The 17,518-nt window shown below is 41.6% G+C and overlaps 1 protein-coding gene across 1 annotated transcript; it reads right to left on the minus strand.

The window, feature by feature from the left end:
- Positions 1 to 261: 261 nt before the first annotated feature.
- Positions 262 to 6,271, minus strand: LOC149142836 (cytochrome P450 750A1-like). The gene is made up of 5 exons (XM_089451594.1): positions 6,200 to 6,271; positions 5,899 to 6,015; positions 1,054 to 1,128; positions 526 to 735; positions 262 to 405 (listed from the first exon to the last, which is right to left on the minus strand). The coding sequence occupies exons 1-5, from the start codon at positions 6,269 to 6,271 to the stop codon at positions 262 to 264; spliced, it is 618 nt and encodes a 205-aa protein (XP_089307720.1).
- Positions 6,272 to 17,518: the final 11,247 nt, after the last annotated feature.

Below are 17,518 nucleotides of genomic sequence, written 5' to 3' on the forward strand. Positions count from 1 at the left end.
ACGAAAGACATATCCTAGTGTTCGATATTTGGGTTGTATTTGTACATTACAAGATATGTGATACATGTGTATTTTGTGACACTAAAGGGATGTACTTGACAACTTCATCTTAAGTTGTAGTTGTTAAATTTACTATTGTATTTAGGAAACTATATTGTACAATTGTCGCTGATAAATTTGGATGCCCTGTTATGGAAAATCTGGGTATAATTGAAGAGTCTTTTTCACCACACATTGGAGGTATTTCATGCTTCCCAAATCCTACTCCTCCACTTTACAATGTTTGCCGACTACATCTTCGATTTCTTCCTGCAATCTCTTCATGGCACGTGGATGCCCGAGCAACTCACTCATTGCCCATTCTAACGTATTAGATGTAGTCGTTGTTCCACCGACGAACATGCCCTTTTGAATACAAATTCATTGCGTTATAAAATCAAACACTTTGGTTGATTGAATTTGAAGAATCAAAACTGACAATATGGTAATTTTATAAAAGGAAAAGATTACGGGCGAGAGACATACAAGCACAATTGCCTTTATTTTTTCTCGTGTGATTTCATTATCTGCCTTATCGGTCTCAAGTGCCAAATCGAGGAGCACATCAACGGATTCTTTAACACACCAGGCCTCATCTCTACTATTCGTAGCGCCTACCACTTGATGATCAACATGGTCCTCTATTATTTTCTCTGCGAATTCGGCGAATGTTTTGTGGATCTTCTTCATGCACCGCTTGACACATTGCAAATCAAGCCAATCCAAGTCTGCTACTGTTGGTGAAAGAAGTTTCTCTCATTGTTAAAAATTTCGATATGCGGTAGTGATTTTTTCCAAAGTTAATGGAAAAGTGTGCTAAATAAGTTTTGCTTTATGTCAAGAAATTTTAATATGTGGTAGTCATTTTTACTAAATGGAATTCACTTCAAAGCCTCAAATTGCAAGGAAATGCCTTGTTTGACAACATTCCACGAGACTTATTCATTGCCAGAAGCTGACGAGATTCAAACTTGGGCACAATGAGATAACACGATTGATTCCTGTGTAGCTCACGAGCATTCTTGAGATCAAGCGCATTGATTTATCCCACAACGCGCTCGTGGGTACGATTCTTGCGAAGTTCAACAACTGCAACAGTTTAAAGTTGTTCAATGTCTCATATAATGATTTACCTGGCCAAGTACTTTCTGGGGGCATTTTTAGCACATCAGTGCCAATGCTTTTACAGGTAACCATTTCCTGTGCAGAGGCGTGTTGGGAACATGCATGAATTTAAGTCATGGTGCTTCTTAGGACTTGAACCGATGACCTCGAACTAAGCCAGGAGCATTAGTCTGGGTAATGGGCACAGGGTTTACGATTTCGGTGTTCATAGTGATCATCGAAATCCATTATTACAAGCGCTACAGAGCTTGAAGCAGAGGAATGTCAAAGAGAGCAGATCTGTATCAAGCTCAGGGAACTCATCCATTATACATTGAAGAAGGAACGTGGAAAATGACGACATTTGGGCGCCTAACTTTCACAGTGGAAGACGTTCTTAAATCCATGAAGAGCACAAACATAATCGGCAACGGACCGCACATCCTAGCAAGATTATTCAACCACTAAAGGTATCAAAACTCAACGATCTCAGTCGTTGATCGCCCTACACGTGTCCAGAAAGCATATTTGTTTTTGGTCCACAAAAAATGTGCATCAAATTCAAATCTTTAATACCAAATCGATAACTTAGTGAAGGAACAAGAAAAAATATAAAAATTAAGCAATTAAAGGAACAAATGGGGATTTCTCATGGCACGTGGGTGTTGAACCAGTGAAGTAGGATAAAATTTTGATGAAATCTCCAAAGTGGTTTTGTCAAAGTCAGACACATTTGATTTATTACAGAAGCTTTTTTCCAACACCCTACAAGATAGATTGAGTTGAAATCGGCTTAGATTAATGGTTGTTTCATCGGAGCTTATATATTAATTTAAATACCCTTTGGTAGATAAAATTAGAATAAGGTCTTGTCTCTTTTAGGACAGACTGTTGACTCATGAGGTGTATTGAAACAGTGAATGTGCAAAGGCATTTATATAACAAACAAGGAGAAAGCCCCCTCCAATGGCAATTAATATTTGAATTGAATGATGAGTATTCATATATATATAAATCCAAATGCAAACAAAATATACGCATCGGCATGAAACGATTTTCTAAATGAACTTATGCATTCTAAGTTCCATTTCTTAGGTTAGCTACAATATTGGGTGTAAAAATAATAAGCAAAACAACCTATTATTAGTCACTCCAACTAAAAAGGCTTAAGATGTAAGCTACAGGTTTCAACACTACTATGTTTAGAGAACGTATGGGTTCCAAAAAGGTTAGGTTTAAAATATCTATTAATTTATTCTACAAGGCATAGTTTTATGTTCTTTTAATAGGAATCAAATGTTTGAAACTTTTGAGCACTATTGCGAAGGGGTAAATCAATAGTGTGATCTATATATGATTTTTTCTTTTTATTACTTTAATTATTGAATCACACATATGTTAGCAACAACTCATTAAACATGCATATCATATTAGCATAGCTGAAAACTATAAGTAACTACAAAACAACATGTCTATCACATCAATCACACATAAAACACAAGATTCTTGGTGGAAACCCTTCCGAGAGAAAAACCACCCTTGTTGTTGTTGCTTTGCTATGAATTTCAATTATGTCAAACAATGATATTTGACATAGATGGTTGACTACCATCAACACGGAGACTCAACCTCACATACAACATGCCAAACACCATTGGCTAGGAGACTTGATATTATTGATCAACTGGAAGACATTGTTCTCTACAGATATAGAGACTATCATCTGCTGAAGGCCACCATGATCAACGATCCTTGCCCAATTACTCTTGAATTATCAATCGACTCTTATAGACTCTGATCTGCTAGTCAGCACCATGATGAATGAGCCTTGCCCAATTTCTTTGGAACTATCCAACCACCATTAGATGAGAAACTTGTTCCTTTTCTGAAGCTTTTCTATCACTGCTCCTCTCTCATGAAGTCACTGCTCCTCTACCACTATGCAGGCCTCCTTTCATGTATTTTCAAATTGGATCCCAAGAAACTATGCTCATCCAGAAATCAATTCTGCATACATGCTCTCAACAACAAGACATCATCATCAAATTAAGTATAAACACCATAAACAAAATGTTCTCCAATATAGGAAAATTGTGGCCACAAAAATCTGATATCAAACCCTCACATCAGAATGTAATTGTTACATACTACAATTAGCAACATACAACAGTAAGGTTATGCACCAAAAGTGATAGCGACTCCTGCAAAACAAGTGTGAGAGTCTCCACAAAAACTCTATCCAACAACATACAACACTCTCCAGTCAATCTCTACACCAACATCTCCAATTCTGATCTATTCAACAACATCCATAAGATTTTCTCATTATTTAGTCATGAACACTCATGGAATGAAGCATCTAGATTGTTTAATAGGTCTTAAGCATAATCTCCTTATCTAATAGCTTCGCACTCACTCACTACTATCATCAATCAATCCTTAACTCCAAGATAAAGTATATAAAACTTGTATGGCGAAATTGAGCTTGGGGCTAGGATCAAAGGTGTACAAATTGGACCAAATCAATCCACTAAGGTCACTAATAGTGCACTAAATGCATTCACATCATGAGAGGACATTTTCAAACTATTTCCAACCCTTTTCACTTTTCTTGGAAGCCTCTGGGAATTTCCAAGCGTGAGGAATGCGAAGAAAATCTCGTGAAAACCCTTAGTCGCTCCCTTAACACTCTCTGAACTCGATTGGGGCTATAATCGCTCCCATAGGCCGGCGTCCATGCAACTGAAGCATTTTGATTGCTGCCACAACCCTCTGTGCATGTGACTGTGGCTTAGGCTCAATAAAAAAATCATTTCTTTAGTCCAAAATCTCTACCACCTATTGGATCACCTTCCCATGCATTTGTACTAGCCTCCAAACCTCTAACATATCCTATGACACCTCTTCAAGATCAAACAAGCCTCCCAAATGTCACTTCCAAGTTGACCTAGAAGGGCCAACAAACAAGGTTTGCAAGTTTGCCAACAAGTTCTCCACTCTCCATCAGACCTCTGAACAAGATGCAAAACATTTGAACAGAACTGCAAACCTCTATAGCACCTCTGCAACATCATCATCATCATCATCATGAAACCATCACACTGCAACAAGTCATCTTCATGAAGCATAAGCATGAAGACCTAGATGAAGACCTAGTTGACAACTCAACCAGTGCGCCATGAACCATCTCTATCATATGTAGACATAATCATTAGATGTCTCATCCTCCTCTACCTGTAGCACCATCAAAAATCCATCATGACATGTCCATCAATTCACATGCAAACACATGTCGACACACACCATGGTCCATCAAACTACATCATCATGAGGTTGACGTAAGTGCATGACCTCAAGATTTGACATCAATTCCAACATAACCATCTTACTGTCAATACATCAATGCCAACCATTACACATGCATATGACAAATATAACCATGACCGTGACCTTGTTGACATCAATTCCAACACAACCATCTCATTGTCAATACATCAATGCCAACCATTACACATGCATATGACAAATACAACCATGACCGTGACCTTGTTGACATCAATTCCAACACAACAATGCCAACAAACTCACCCTTTGGAATTTATGTCAACCTCGTAAACATGTGAGGTTGATTTTTATCCATCCAAATTCTCTCCCCCTTTGACATCAATGGAAAAGGGTCAACTGCATATGAATAGGAAACAAGAATTGAAGCACAAGAAATGGACCAATACATCTCTACATGGCTGAAAATGTGTTGCATATCAAAACTCATCCATGTAAGAAACAAACAACATATATATCCAATCATCATCTAGAGAAGTATACCAACCAATAGCTCTAGCGAGCAAGCAATAATATGAAATCATAAGGAAATCATCATCAACATATGCAACATCATATAATATAAATAATGAGCAACATCAAGTATATTTATCATCCAACACTCCTCTCCATATAGCAACATCATATGAGGCAACCACACATAAAATCTCCCCCATAACTACATAGCAGCAAACACCATAACATCTCATCAAATGAGGCCAAGAACCTGTTGTAGCGGCTACAACCACCCTCCAAAATTTTGGCTTGCACCCAATTTTGGAGCCTCCCTTGAGAGTTTTGCTTGATGACTACACACACTCGGGTTCACTCCGTGAGCTCATGTCAGTCTTCGCATCCGCCATGCTTGTTCTTTTTACCTAAGTTTTTTTCATGTTGTTGACAAAGTCATGGTTGGGACCATGTTTTGGTCATGCTCAAGGTCTTCGCTTCGTGTGTACTTTTTGTGTTCGCCATGAAAACATCTGTCGCACTCACACACGGAGTCACATTCACTGTCGTGCAAGCATCGTCATGGTCGACCAACGATTAATCACAAGTGTCGTGCGTGTCACTTGTACCGTCGGTCAATCATGTTGAACATGTGTGTTTGGATGGTTTGAGTCATCTCATCGTCGAGTCATGTAAGTGTGTGTTTGTAGGATCACATATGCATCTTTCACCCGGTCACACACTTAGCCATTTATGCTAAAGTTTTGACGACCAGAGTCCCCTTTGAGAGTGGGACCATCACCCTGCCATTGACTTGATCTATTGTCACCCAGAACAATGTAGAAGCACCAAGCAAGTCATTTCAAGTTACGTTGCCCGCAAGAAAATCAATCTGCATTCATGCTGGTCAACCAAAGCGTTTGACCTGACAACCACCCTAGGACTCACTCCCCTCAAAAATTGCGCAGAGGCTACAGACCTTACCTGCTCCACTGACTGAGAAAATTTTGCAGACAGGCCAAATAGACACCTAGTGCTCGTCCCTTTCTCCCTCAGAAAATTGTGCAGTTTTTCCAGCCAGGCCTCCCGACAGTCGACCAACTGCTCACCCAAAAAGTTGCGCAGTTTTCATGAGCAAGCTCTCTACTGCCTAGCAGTCCGCTCAGCTCACTGCGCAGGGGTGATCAGCAGGCCAACCTCCCAACCTCAGTGTATGTTTTCTCTCCAGCATCTCCCGATAGCAGACTGCCAGTTCCCTCCAGGAATTGCACATTTTTTTTTCTACCAGTGACCTAGCAGCCAGCTGCCAGTTCCCTCCAGGAATTGCGCAATTTTCGCTGCCAAGCTCCTTGCCCATTCCTCCAAAAATTGCACAATTTTTGTTTGTCAAGCCTCCCTGTAGCCTGACCTGTTCCTCCAAAAAAGTGCACAGTTTTTGCTGCCAAGCCCCGCTCGTTCCAAAAACTGTGGAGATTTTGCTTGCCTAACCTTCCTGCAATCCAGACTATTCCCCTAAAAAATTGCGCAATTTTTTCCTCTAGCTAAGCCAAACCTTGCGAACAGTCACTGTCGATCTAGATTACCCATCTTCATCACCCAGTGACTCTTGCATAGTTTTCATCAGCAGTGCCCAGAGCCTCCATCCCGCCTCGCAACCTTGTTGCCTCTCCCGGTCACCTACATCCGAAATGATCATGTATCATGGTAGACTAGGAGGTTTTTGGATTTGATGTCGTCTCACCATGAGTGACTCTAGGAACAAGTAAACAAACAAACATGGCATGATGACGAATGGGATGAACGAAGGGAGCACATGCAAAAGGACAGGTTCACCAATGGATGAAAAAATGATGAATGTAAAGAGATGTGCTCGCAAATGCATGATCATGCAAAAATGTGTTCGCAGACAGACGAACGAGCAAACATGCAAGATGTGCTCATGAACGGACGAATGAACGAACATGCACCTTTCACGAACAAATGAATCTGTCAAGCCTTCCAACATATAAGCAAGGAGCAACATGCAAAAGCAACATCAAGCAAACCAACGACCATCGAAGAATCCACGCACTTTACCATGCAGAGGTGAAGCTTTGACACACCATGTGGACATCCATCACCCAACAGCACTGCAGCTCGACATGCACACCAACAGCAACACGAATGTACGAGCACTGTCATGATGAGTCATGTCATCCACATCTCTATTGTGGGCCATGTTTTCTATCGATGTAATGTAACGTGGAAGTCCAAGAGACCCACTTGTTGTACAAAGAGTCATGTAAAGTTGAAGAGTCATGGAAGTCAAACAATCATGAGGGTAGTCGAATAGGCACAAGGGTCAGTTTCACCCTTGTCTATAAATACCCCTTCATTTGTACATGCAAAGGAATTGTCACCTCAGCTCCTCCCACATAGCCAAGAGAGTCTGTAATCTTTTCTTTGAGGAGTAAGTAGTGGCTCCAACGCCCTACCCACATGGTTAGTGATGTATGTTGTAACGATGTGTCTTGGAACTTTCGCTTAATTCAGAAACCTGCTAATAGGACAACACATTTTCACACATGTATTGTAACTATTGTAAGACTAATCTTGAACACTTGTACTGCATGTTTCTTTAACCTATGTTTCACACTTGAACTATTTCACTTGTTGTAATACATAATCTATTAATGAAAATGTGTTGTATGTTCTGTTAACAATGTCTCACCCGTGGTGGCTACCTTCGCGGACATCAAACAAACCTTTCACATAAAACTTGCCATAACAACCATTGCACTCGTGCAGACTCATCCGCTGAGTGTTGTATGTGTTATCTTCCCTTGTGTGTTATGACTTCCGCATCCGTGTGGACTGTTCCTCCGGAAGCTGTGCATTTCGTGTTGTGTTGTGTGTTCCTAGCAAAGTTGGGACTTACTCCCAACCGACTTGGGACTCACTCTCACCCTCTCCCTTTATAGTGAAAGAACCATTGACACAAGTAACACTTACAATCATCAGGCATGAGAACCTCACTTATTTAAGACAAAGAAGACCACTGTCATGTGCTGACAAGAAAGAGTTGAGGCATATATTTAAGATAATGGCAACCGGGCCATCATACCAGATGGGACTCACACACAAAATGGTGTGAGGTCTAGTTGGGACTTCATACCAGGGTGATCCCCTGAATGTTGGCGAGTCTAGCACCGTCAACATTTCTGGTGCTAGAAGGAGGGTAGCCAGTTGTATATGGCTGAACATCCTCTCACACTCATTCATCAACTGTTTGGTCAAGGCAGTAACTCATACTTCCTCTCACCTACGTGTGACTCTGCAGTTGGTTACTCCTCACCTCCCAAGACTAAACACGAAATTCCATATCATCACCTTCACTCCGTTCATCCCATTATCCGCTAGTTTGCGAAAGCAGTTGGACTGATCCCAGGCATACAACATCTTCCATATGCATCAAGGAAGCCAAAATCCACTCCTACATGAGTTGTTGTATCATCAGTGGAAGAATCAGTCCTTGTCACATTTGAAGGTCTGGTAGAAGCTATTGAAGATAGAGAGGAACCTTCGGTCTTCCTGCCAGGTGAACAAGACACTCTTATGATCTTGGGATCAGACTCTGGTACAGGAGGCAAAGGGGAAGGCGACAGAGAAGGCGAAGGCGAAGATGAACCAACTGACTCAGAGCTGAAACTAACAGATTTTGAAAGGGAGGAAGAGGATGACGAAGAAGAAGATATATCTAACCCAAATCTAGAATGGATGACTCGGGGACCATTGGCTCTCTCGGCTATTCTACATAAGATGGCGAAGTGATAAGAGAGAATGAACATAAATTTTAACCCTGACAACATGGTGAAGGATCACTTGGACAACTTCTACTTGCAGCTGCAGATCCTTGAGTTATGGTATGACGACGTAGCATGTAGATTGTTTCCATGTACCTTGGACAGTTGTGCAGCTACATGGTATCACAACCTTCCACCGAACTCTATACAGAACTGGGGTGCATTCAAACGCATGTTCCTTGAAAAGTTTGCTGATGACAAGACCCCAGCCATGCTACTCAAAGAATTGGGAAGCCTGAAGATGGAGAGAAAAGAAAAATTAAAAGAATTCAATTAGAGGTTTACATGCATATTGAACAAGTTTTCAGCAGACACTAAGCCTCATGATTCCATCACTGTTGATTACTACATGTCCACACTATCGGCAACCATTGCACAGTTCATCAAGCAAGTTACGAAACCAACACTCTTGGAAAGATGTGAAGAGGCTATTGCTGTTGAGAAAGACTTGCACACAATTAGAGTCATCAAGGATGATGAATCAACAAATGCCTCCAAAGATGCAAGCAAGAGGTCCCAAGCAATGGCGAGCAAGGGTAGAGACAAGGAAGCAACTGATATTGAAACCCTCACTCGCCTCGTCAAGAACTTGAATACGGAAGTGTCCGAACTCAAACAATGGAAAACGAACACATATGCAAGCAACCATTCACCCAGGCAGAGACAGGCAAGCAGCTCATCAGGCAGCAACTGGTTTGCTCCAAAAACTGCACAGAAATCTATGTTCCAGGTTGAATAGTGTGCAGATCCCAAGTTCTTCTCATTCCATGAAGAACATCACCCTGAGAACTCTTGTTCGGACTGGAAGCGAGTTAAAAGCTCTGTATGCAATCATACACTCGACGCAGAAGGCAGTATGCAAGAGTAGCCAAAAGACATTGATGATGACGAAGAGGTTGCACCTGATGAACCATCAAGTTCTGGGCATGTGGTGAATGCGTATCAATGCTCACAAGCAATGTTGAAGATGAACGCCGAGAAGCAACCACAAAAGAAAAGTGACCGATACAATCTCAGGAGTAAAGGGGATCCCCTTACACTTGGGGAAGCATAAGAAAATATGAGACTGCTGATGAGGAAGGCCAATCCACTGGCTGCCCCAAAGAAGAAAACACAAAACAAGTCCAGAAAGATAGTGACAGACAAGAGTACATCCATGAGCAACAAGCTCCAAAAAACTCCATCGGACAACATGAACATCCATTCTACCCCAGACAACTCGGTGAGTTTACCACCTCTGGATTACAGCATTGTTGATGACATGAAGAAAAATCGGGCAAACATTAGTTTATTCGAGTTAGCTAAGATCCAGAGTTAACAAGACATCCTGCTGCACGCATTAGGATAGATAGCAACGGATAATGCATCCTCTACCAGCAAGGGAGAAAGCACACCTCCCGGATCACTTTCCATTGTGCTCAACACACTCTAGATGGAAGAGGCAAACTCAGGTTTCCCTCCATTCCTGCTATCATTTAAAATTTTTAACTACAATTTTCACAACTGCTTGGTTGATTCTAGCGCGGCCACCAACGTCATGCCACTCTCCATTGCAAAAAATATCAATGCACAATGGAGGGAGACATCAACGCGAATTATCCAACTTGACCGAACATCAGTACTAGCCATTGGTGAATTGAGAGACGTGATCATTAGACTATCTCATGACAGTCGAGTCCACCAATGCATTAACATAGTTGTTGTAGACATACCAGAAACATACAATCTACTACTCAGCAGAGACTGGTCCAACAAGCTGGACAAATATTTTGCTATAGACTGGTCCCACATGTGGCTTCTGTACAAGGGCAAATGCAACCGAATCCAGGTATTGTTCGAGAGGTATATGAAGCACAATGTTACCCCCCTTAATGGTTAGAATGAACCGTTGGCCTTCATAGAACTCATGTTTAGCAACTGCCTCCTAGAAACAACATTGGGGTGTTATCCTGCACGGCCAGCTCCAACCCCACCAGACACACAGATGGGACTCTTTCCTTGTCCAACTGATGGTAATGAAACATGTACAGTGCATTGTACCAATAGTAGTAGTAGTAATAGAAATAGTAGTAGCAACAACACTAGCATGTCAAACGGTCTGTGTACAGACAAACTGTGGGCCATGGATTTTGACAAATCAAAAACACATGACGGCTCAAGGACTGGGTATATCTCAGTCGCCCAAAAAAAAAAAAAACGCATGATTTCAAACTTCTTAAAGTTCGAGCGCACAAACAATGTTGCTGAGTACGAAACACTTGTGTTGGGCTTACAAAGGACCATTAACCTCAACGTGGTCGCACTCAAAGTGATACTAGACCTCGCGAACAATGTTGATGCTGTCAAGGACATGACAAATGATGAAGGTGAGCATGAGCAACCCCTGAAAATTGCAGCTAAGGGCAAGAAAGGAAACCCCATCCCGAAGGGTGTGTTTTCTCTCAACATGCTCTATGATTTGGAGAACTTCTGTCAAGGGCCAAGAAATAGCAGAACCCACTGGTCCACCACTACGAACGAACAGAGCAACTTGGGAACTAATCACGATCCGAAGATAGTCAATCTTGGTACCAACTGCACACTGCAGTAGAGGCAAGCTTTTGACCGCTTGATCAAACAGTACCAGGATCTGTCCACGTGAGCAGATGACGACCTGAGTACATACAACACACGAATAATCCAACACAGGATTTTAGGTAAAGGAGGAGCCAAGCCATTACAATAAAAGAAAGGTAAAACACATATGTTGTTTGAACTCCTTATACAGAAAAAATGGACTAAGATTTTGGATGTTTGGATTATTTATAAAGTTCGTCATCATACATGGGTTTCTAATTTAAGTTTTGCACGTAATAAATCCGAGGAAATTCACTTATGCATTGATTTTAGAAACTTGAACCACTCCCGGAATAAAAATAACTACCCCGTTCCATTATCAGAGCCTATGTTGCACGCAGTATCTGAAGCAGTAGTGTCGTCTTCACTTAAAGGTCTTTTGGAATACCACCAGGTTCCGGTAGCGGAACCCGATAGACTTATACTGGTCCATGAGAAGCTTGGCACACACACATGCCATCTAAAATCACTTGATGGGAGGGTTGACAACCTTCTTGTCAACGGCCAAGATCTCAAGCATTTCTTCCTGTAGGCCAGGCCGTGCCTGTGCCATGTACATAGTTTTCTTGTTGCTTGTTGTTTTCATCTTGTTTTCCTTGCTTACTATCTTTGTTTTTATTTGTTTCTTCTACTTACTATTTTTGTTTACGTTAATTTTGTTTGCTTGGTACCTTATTATTTTTGTTTCTAGAAATAAGTGCTACCAACCACTACATTCTGGTTTTTGAATAGAGTATGTGGTTGAAATGTGAAGAGACTTGTGACACTGCAGCACTTGGCCAATATTGTGTCTGCCTATATTGTGATTGGTTATAACCTTCGACTGTTGAAGTCTTGATGGAAAATATGAACCGTCTTCAAGGGAAGTTTTTGTCCAACCATGAACCTGTGTCCACAATAGGAAGCCCCATGCCTGTACTTAGCCTTCTGCTCTGTGTGTTCAAGCTCATCCAACTAGTAGAAACGGAGAAGGGGAAAATCCAAACGAGCAAACCTATGTCAGAGGTTGTACATGCTTCTCTGAAGGAACAACCTCTTCTGCTCTCAATAAGTTGGGATCCCTCTTTCGTGCCAAAAATAAATAAGTGCCTATGCACAGTCCTCTTTAAAAATAGAAAGGCGAAAGAAGAGAAAGGCTTCCTGCGCAGAGAGGTAAAGCATGCAACTCGATCGGGGTACTGAACAAGATCGCTAGCAGTGGAGCAATGTGTGTGTTCTTGTGTGACTTTGCCGGGTACTGTCCAAGCCTTCTGGTAGTGGAGCAACACCAACGATGAAAAATTATACTCTGAAATCTTCAACTCGCGAGCTAAACTACCCTTCCCGAATTCGAAACATTATGATCAAGCTGAACTTTTGATTGTGTTTGACTGAGTTGGAAAAAGGTGAACCATGTATGTCCATGGGGTAAGTGGGGAAGCTGAAGTAACCCACACAACGATTCAATATTCCCGAAAGACCAAGGCCCTATGCTATCAATGAACCAAAATAGAGAAGCTGGAATTCTACCAGTGTGTTGCCAAGTGTTGTAGCGGCTACAACCACCCTCCAAAATTTTGGCTTGCACCCAATTTCGAAGCCTCCCTTGAGAGTTTCGCTTGATGACTACACACACTCGGGTTCACTCCATGAGCTTGTGTGAGTCTTCACATCCGCCCTGCTTGTTCTTTTTACCCAAGTTTTTACATGTTATTAACAAAGTCATACTTGCGACCATGTTCTAGTCATGCTCAAGGTCTTCGCTTCGTGTGTACTTCTTGCGTTCGCCATGAAAACATCTGTTGCACTCACACATGGAGTCACCTTCACTGTCGCACAAGCGTCATCATGGTCGACCAACGATCAATCACAAGTGTCACGCTTGTCTCTTGTACTGTTGGTCAGTCCTGTTGAACATGTGTGTTTGGATGGTTTGAGTCGTCTCGTCGTCGAGTCATGTAAGTGTGTGTTTACGGGATCACATATGCACCTTTCACCCGGTCACACACAACCATTTTTCTTGAAGTTCTGATGACCGAAGTCCCCTCTGACAGTCGAAACATCACCCCACCATAGATTCGATCGACTGTCACCCAGAACAACATAGAAGCACCAAGCAAGTCATTTCAAGCTACGCTACCCGTAAGAAAGTCAATCCACCTTCATGTTGGTCAACCAGAGAGTTTGACTTGACAGCCACCCCGGGACTCACTCCCCTCAAAAATTGCACAGAGGCTGGAGACCTTGCACTCTCCGTTGACTGAGAAAATTGTGTAGACAGGTCGGATAGAAACCCAGTGCCCGTCCCTATCTCCCTCAGAAAATTGCATAGTTTTTCCATCCAGGCCTCCTAACAGTTGATCAACTGCTCACCCAGAAAATTGTGCAGTTTTCAAGAGAAAGATCTCTGCTTCCTAGCAGTCTGCTTAGCTCAAAAATTGCGTAGAGGTGATCAATAGGCTAGCCTCCTGCCTCAGCATAGTTTTTCCCACCAACAACTCCCAACAGCAAAATGCCAGTTCCCTCTAGGAATTGCGTAGTTTTTGCTGCCAGTGACCCAACAACCAGCTGCCAGTTCCCTCTAGGAATTGCGCAGTTTTGGCTGTCAAGCTCCTGACCTGTTCCTCCAAAAAATTGTGCAATTTTTGTTTTCCAAGCCTCCTTTCAGCCTGACCTGTTCATACAAAAAATTTCACAGTTTTTGCTACCAAGCCCCACTACCTACTTGTTCAGGAAACTGAGCAGATTTTTCCTGCCCAACCTTCCTATAGCCCAGACTTTTCCCCTCAAAAACTACACAGTTTTGTCCTCCAACTGAGCCAGACCTCGCAAAAAGACACTGTCGATCCAGATTTTCCATCTTCATCACCCAATGACTCTTACACAGTTTTCATCAGCAGCGCCTGGAGCCTCCATCCTGCCTCGCAACCTTGTTGCCTCTCCTGGTCACCTGCATCCGAAATGATCATATATCATGGTAGACTAGGAGGTTTTTGGATTATATGTCATCTCGTCATGAGTGACTGTAGGAATAGGTACAAAAAAAACATGGTGCGATGACGAATGGGATGAACGAAAGGAGCACATGCAGAAAGACAGGTTCACCAATGAACGAACAAACGATGCATGTAAAGAGATGTGCTCACGAATGGATGATCATGCAAAAATGTGTTCGCAGATGGAAAAACAAGTGAACATGCAAAATGTGCTCATGAATGGACAAATGAACGTACATGAACCTTTCACGAACAGACAGACCTATCAAGCCTTCCAACATACAAGCAAGGACCAACGTGCAAAAGCAACATCAAGTGAACCAACGACCATCGAAGACTCTGCGCACTTTGCCATGCGGAGGTGAAGTTGTGACACACCATGAGGACATCCATCACCCAACAACATTGCAACTCAACATGCATACCAACAACGACACGAATGTACTAGCACTGTCATGTCGTCCACATCTCTATTGTGGGCCATTCTGTCTATCGATGTAATGTAACGTGGAAGTCCAAGAGACCCACTTGTTGTACAAAGAGTCATGTAAAGTTGAAGAGTCATGGAAGTCAAACAATCATGAGGGTATTCAAACATCCACAAGGGTTAGTTTCACCCTTGCCTATAAATACCCCCTCATTTGAACATGCAAAGGACGTTTCACCTCAGCTCCTCCACATAGCCAAGAGAATCTGTAATCTTTTCTTTGAGGAGTAAGTAGTGGCTCCAACACCCTGCCCATGGTGTTAGTGATGTATGGTGTAACGATGTGTCTTGGAACTTTCGCTTAATTCAGAAGCCTGCTAATAGGCCAACATGTATTGCAACTGGTGTAAGACTAATCTTGAACACTTGTGATGCATGTTGCTTTAACCTGTGTTTCACACTTGAACTATTTCACTTGTTGTAATACATAATGTATTAATGAAAATGTGTTGTATGTATGTTAATGATGTCTCGCCTGTAGTGGCTACCCTCCCAGACATTAGACATAAATTTCACATAAAACTTGCTGTAACAACCGTTACACTCGTGCAAACTCATTCGCTGAGTGTTGTACATGTTATCTTCCCTTGTGTGTTGTGACTGCCACATCCATGTGGGTTGTTCCTTTGGAAGTTGTGCATGTCCTGTTGTGTTGTGTGTTCCTAGTAGAGTTGGGACTTACTCCCAACTGACTTGGGACTCACTCTCACCCTCTCCCTCTATAGTGAAAGAACCATTGACACAAGTAACAACTACAATCACCAGGCACACGAACCTCACTTCTCGAAGAGAAAGAGGACCACTCTCCTGTGCTGACAAGCAAGAGTTGAGGTGGATCTTTAAGATAATGAAAACTGGGCCATCATACCGAATGGGACTCCCACACCAAACGATGTGAGGTCTAGTTGGGACTTCATACTGGGGTGATCCCCTGAATGTTGGTGGGTCCAGCACCGTCTGCAAAACTCCACTGTCATAACATATAATGAGGCATAACATGAACACCTCCAAGAGGATCACAATGATAAAAATGTATGGCTGAAGTAATAAGAGAAAATAATGCTCCCCTTGAACACATGCCATCTCCAAGTTGTAAAGATACTAATTGTTGGGATGAAACGTCTGCTTCCACTGCAAACAATGCTTCCTTTGACAAATAGAAGCACTATATGGAATGAGACTCCACATGATCATGACTCAAGTGACATATACATGATAAATACATGCTTGTAGCAGTGATACAAGACCTCATACATGATCTCATATGACCATACCATGACCTCATGAGCCATGACTAAATGACCCAAAAGATAGTACAATACAAGTGGATGGATCCATGAGCATATTACATGAATACACCAATGAAATACAACTGATATGATAATCTCCTATGGACCAATGAATCAAATACATAATACATCATGACAATTACATCATCATTAGCCCATACATGTGGTTGCAAAAAAACTCCATAAGACTCCTCCACAACAAGCCTATCACCATGACAACTTGATCTACAAATGACTTGACCCTCTACCAACATAGAATTATGAATCAATAAAAATGCATGGTTGTATTAAACATCATATAATAACTCATACATGATTGGTCTATGTCACAAATCATCTAAAAACATCCTAGAGTCATAATCTATGCATGGTTGCACATCTTTTCAATGAGCTGTCAATGGAAACCAAAAACATATACATGGCTAAAAAATGTGCTCTTATTTCTACTCATGAAAGACATATAAATATGCTACAAACACATGAGTGGAAAGGAATGAAAGAGACAAGATAAATAATGAAACTAGATACCATGCATAGCTCCCCCTGATCTCAATATACCTCCAATAAGGCAGGCTAATCATGTGGACCTGAAAGTGCATGAAGGATGAAATGAACTCATTAATGATGTTGAAAACTCCAACATATGCTCCCCCTGAGGTTGTGCACCTCTTATGATCTGCAATCCTCTATAAATATGCATGAATAATGATGGAATGCAGGAGGTAATGCTCTTCACTAGATGAAGAGCTATTATTCCTTCTTTCTCCACATGGTTTTGGGCTAGTTCTTCTCCTCTTTGATCAATTGCTCCTTCTCTTCCTTCTCTTGCTTCCTTTCTTGCTTCGCTTGCTTTGTGTTATATCATCTTGGTTTTTTTTTTGCTTTTGACAGTTTTTCCTTGAGTAACGAGGCAAAAAAAATCTCTTGTCATATGGCCAAATATATGACAAATATAGCACTCCACATGGATAAGAAGATCAACTCTTCTTCTGCTAATGATAGATCTAAACTGTGCATGAAATGTATCTCTCCTCCAACGGTTAGACTTGCATTCTATTTCCTTATGTCCAAACAAGTGACCTGAGTTACAATAACCATAAAAATCACAAGTATACTTGTTGGCCAATCTCCTTGGCTACTGATATTGCTGGAATCTCTGCTAATATGGTCTATAAGTTCTGCTCCAGCAATTTTCTGCAACATGCCCAAACTTGTGACACTTGTAGCATTGTATCTAATGCATCAAAGCAATAAAAGGAATTTACTTCCTTTGAAATATAATGGAGTTGCTATTATCATCTCTAGGAGCAAAGGATCTTCTGAATGTAGGTACTCCTTGATATTTTCGTCTACGTTGTTGGTTTTACTATTTGATTGGCTACTGGTTCTATTTGT

This window comes from Pinus tabuliformis, chromosome X, assembly GCF_031772625.1.
Source record: "Pinus tabuliformis cultivar Carrire ecotype Pingquan chromosome X, CPIR1, whole genome shotgun sequence".
Classification (NCBI taxonomy): Eukaryota; Viridiplantae; Streptophyta; class Pinopsida; order Pinales; family Pinaceae; genus Pinus; species Pinus tabuliformis.

Bases quoted from the DNA above. Each gene is read 5' to 3' on its own strand.
- LOC149142836 (XM_089451594.1), bottom strand. From the start codon at position 6,271: ATGGGCAAGGAGCTTGGCAGCGAAAATTGCGCAATTCCTGGAGGGAAC. The intron at 1,129-5,898 runs GTAAGGTCTGTA...AAACTGTTGCAG, and splicing joins TTTCTCAGTCAGTGGAGCAG to TTGTTGAACTTCGCAAGAAT. The intron at 406-525 runs GTATGTCTCTCG...TGTATTCAAAAG, and splicing joins AAATAAAGGCAATTGTGCTT to GGCATGTTCGTCGGTGGAAC.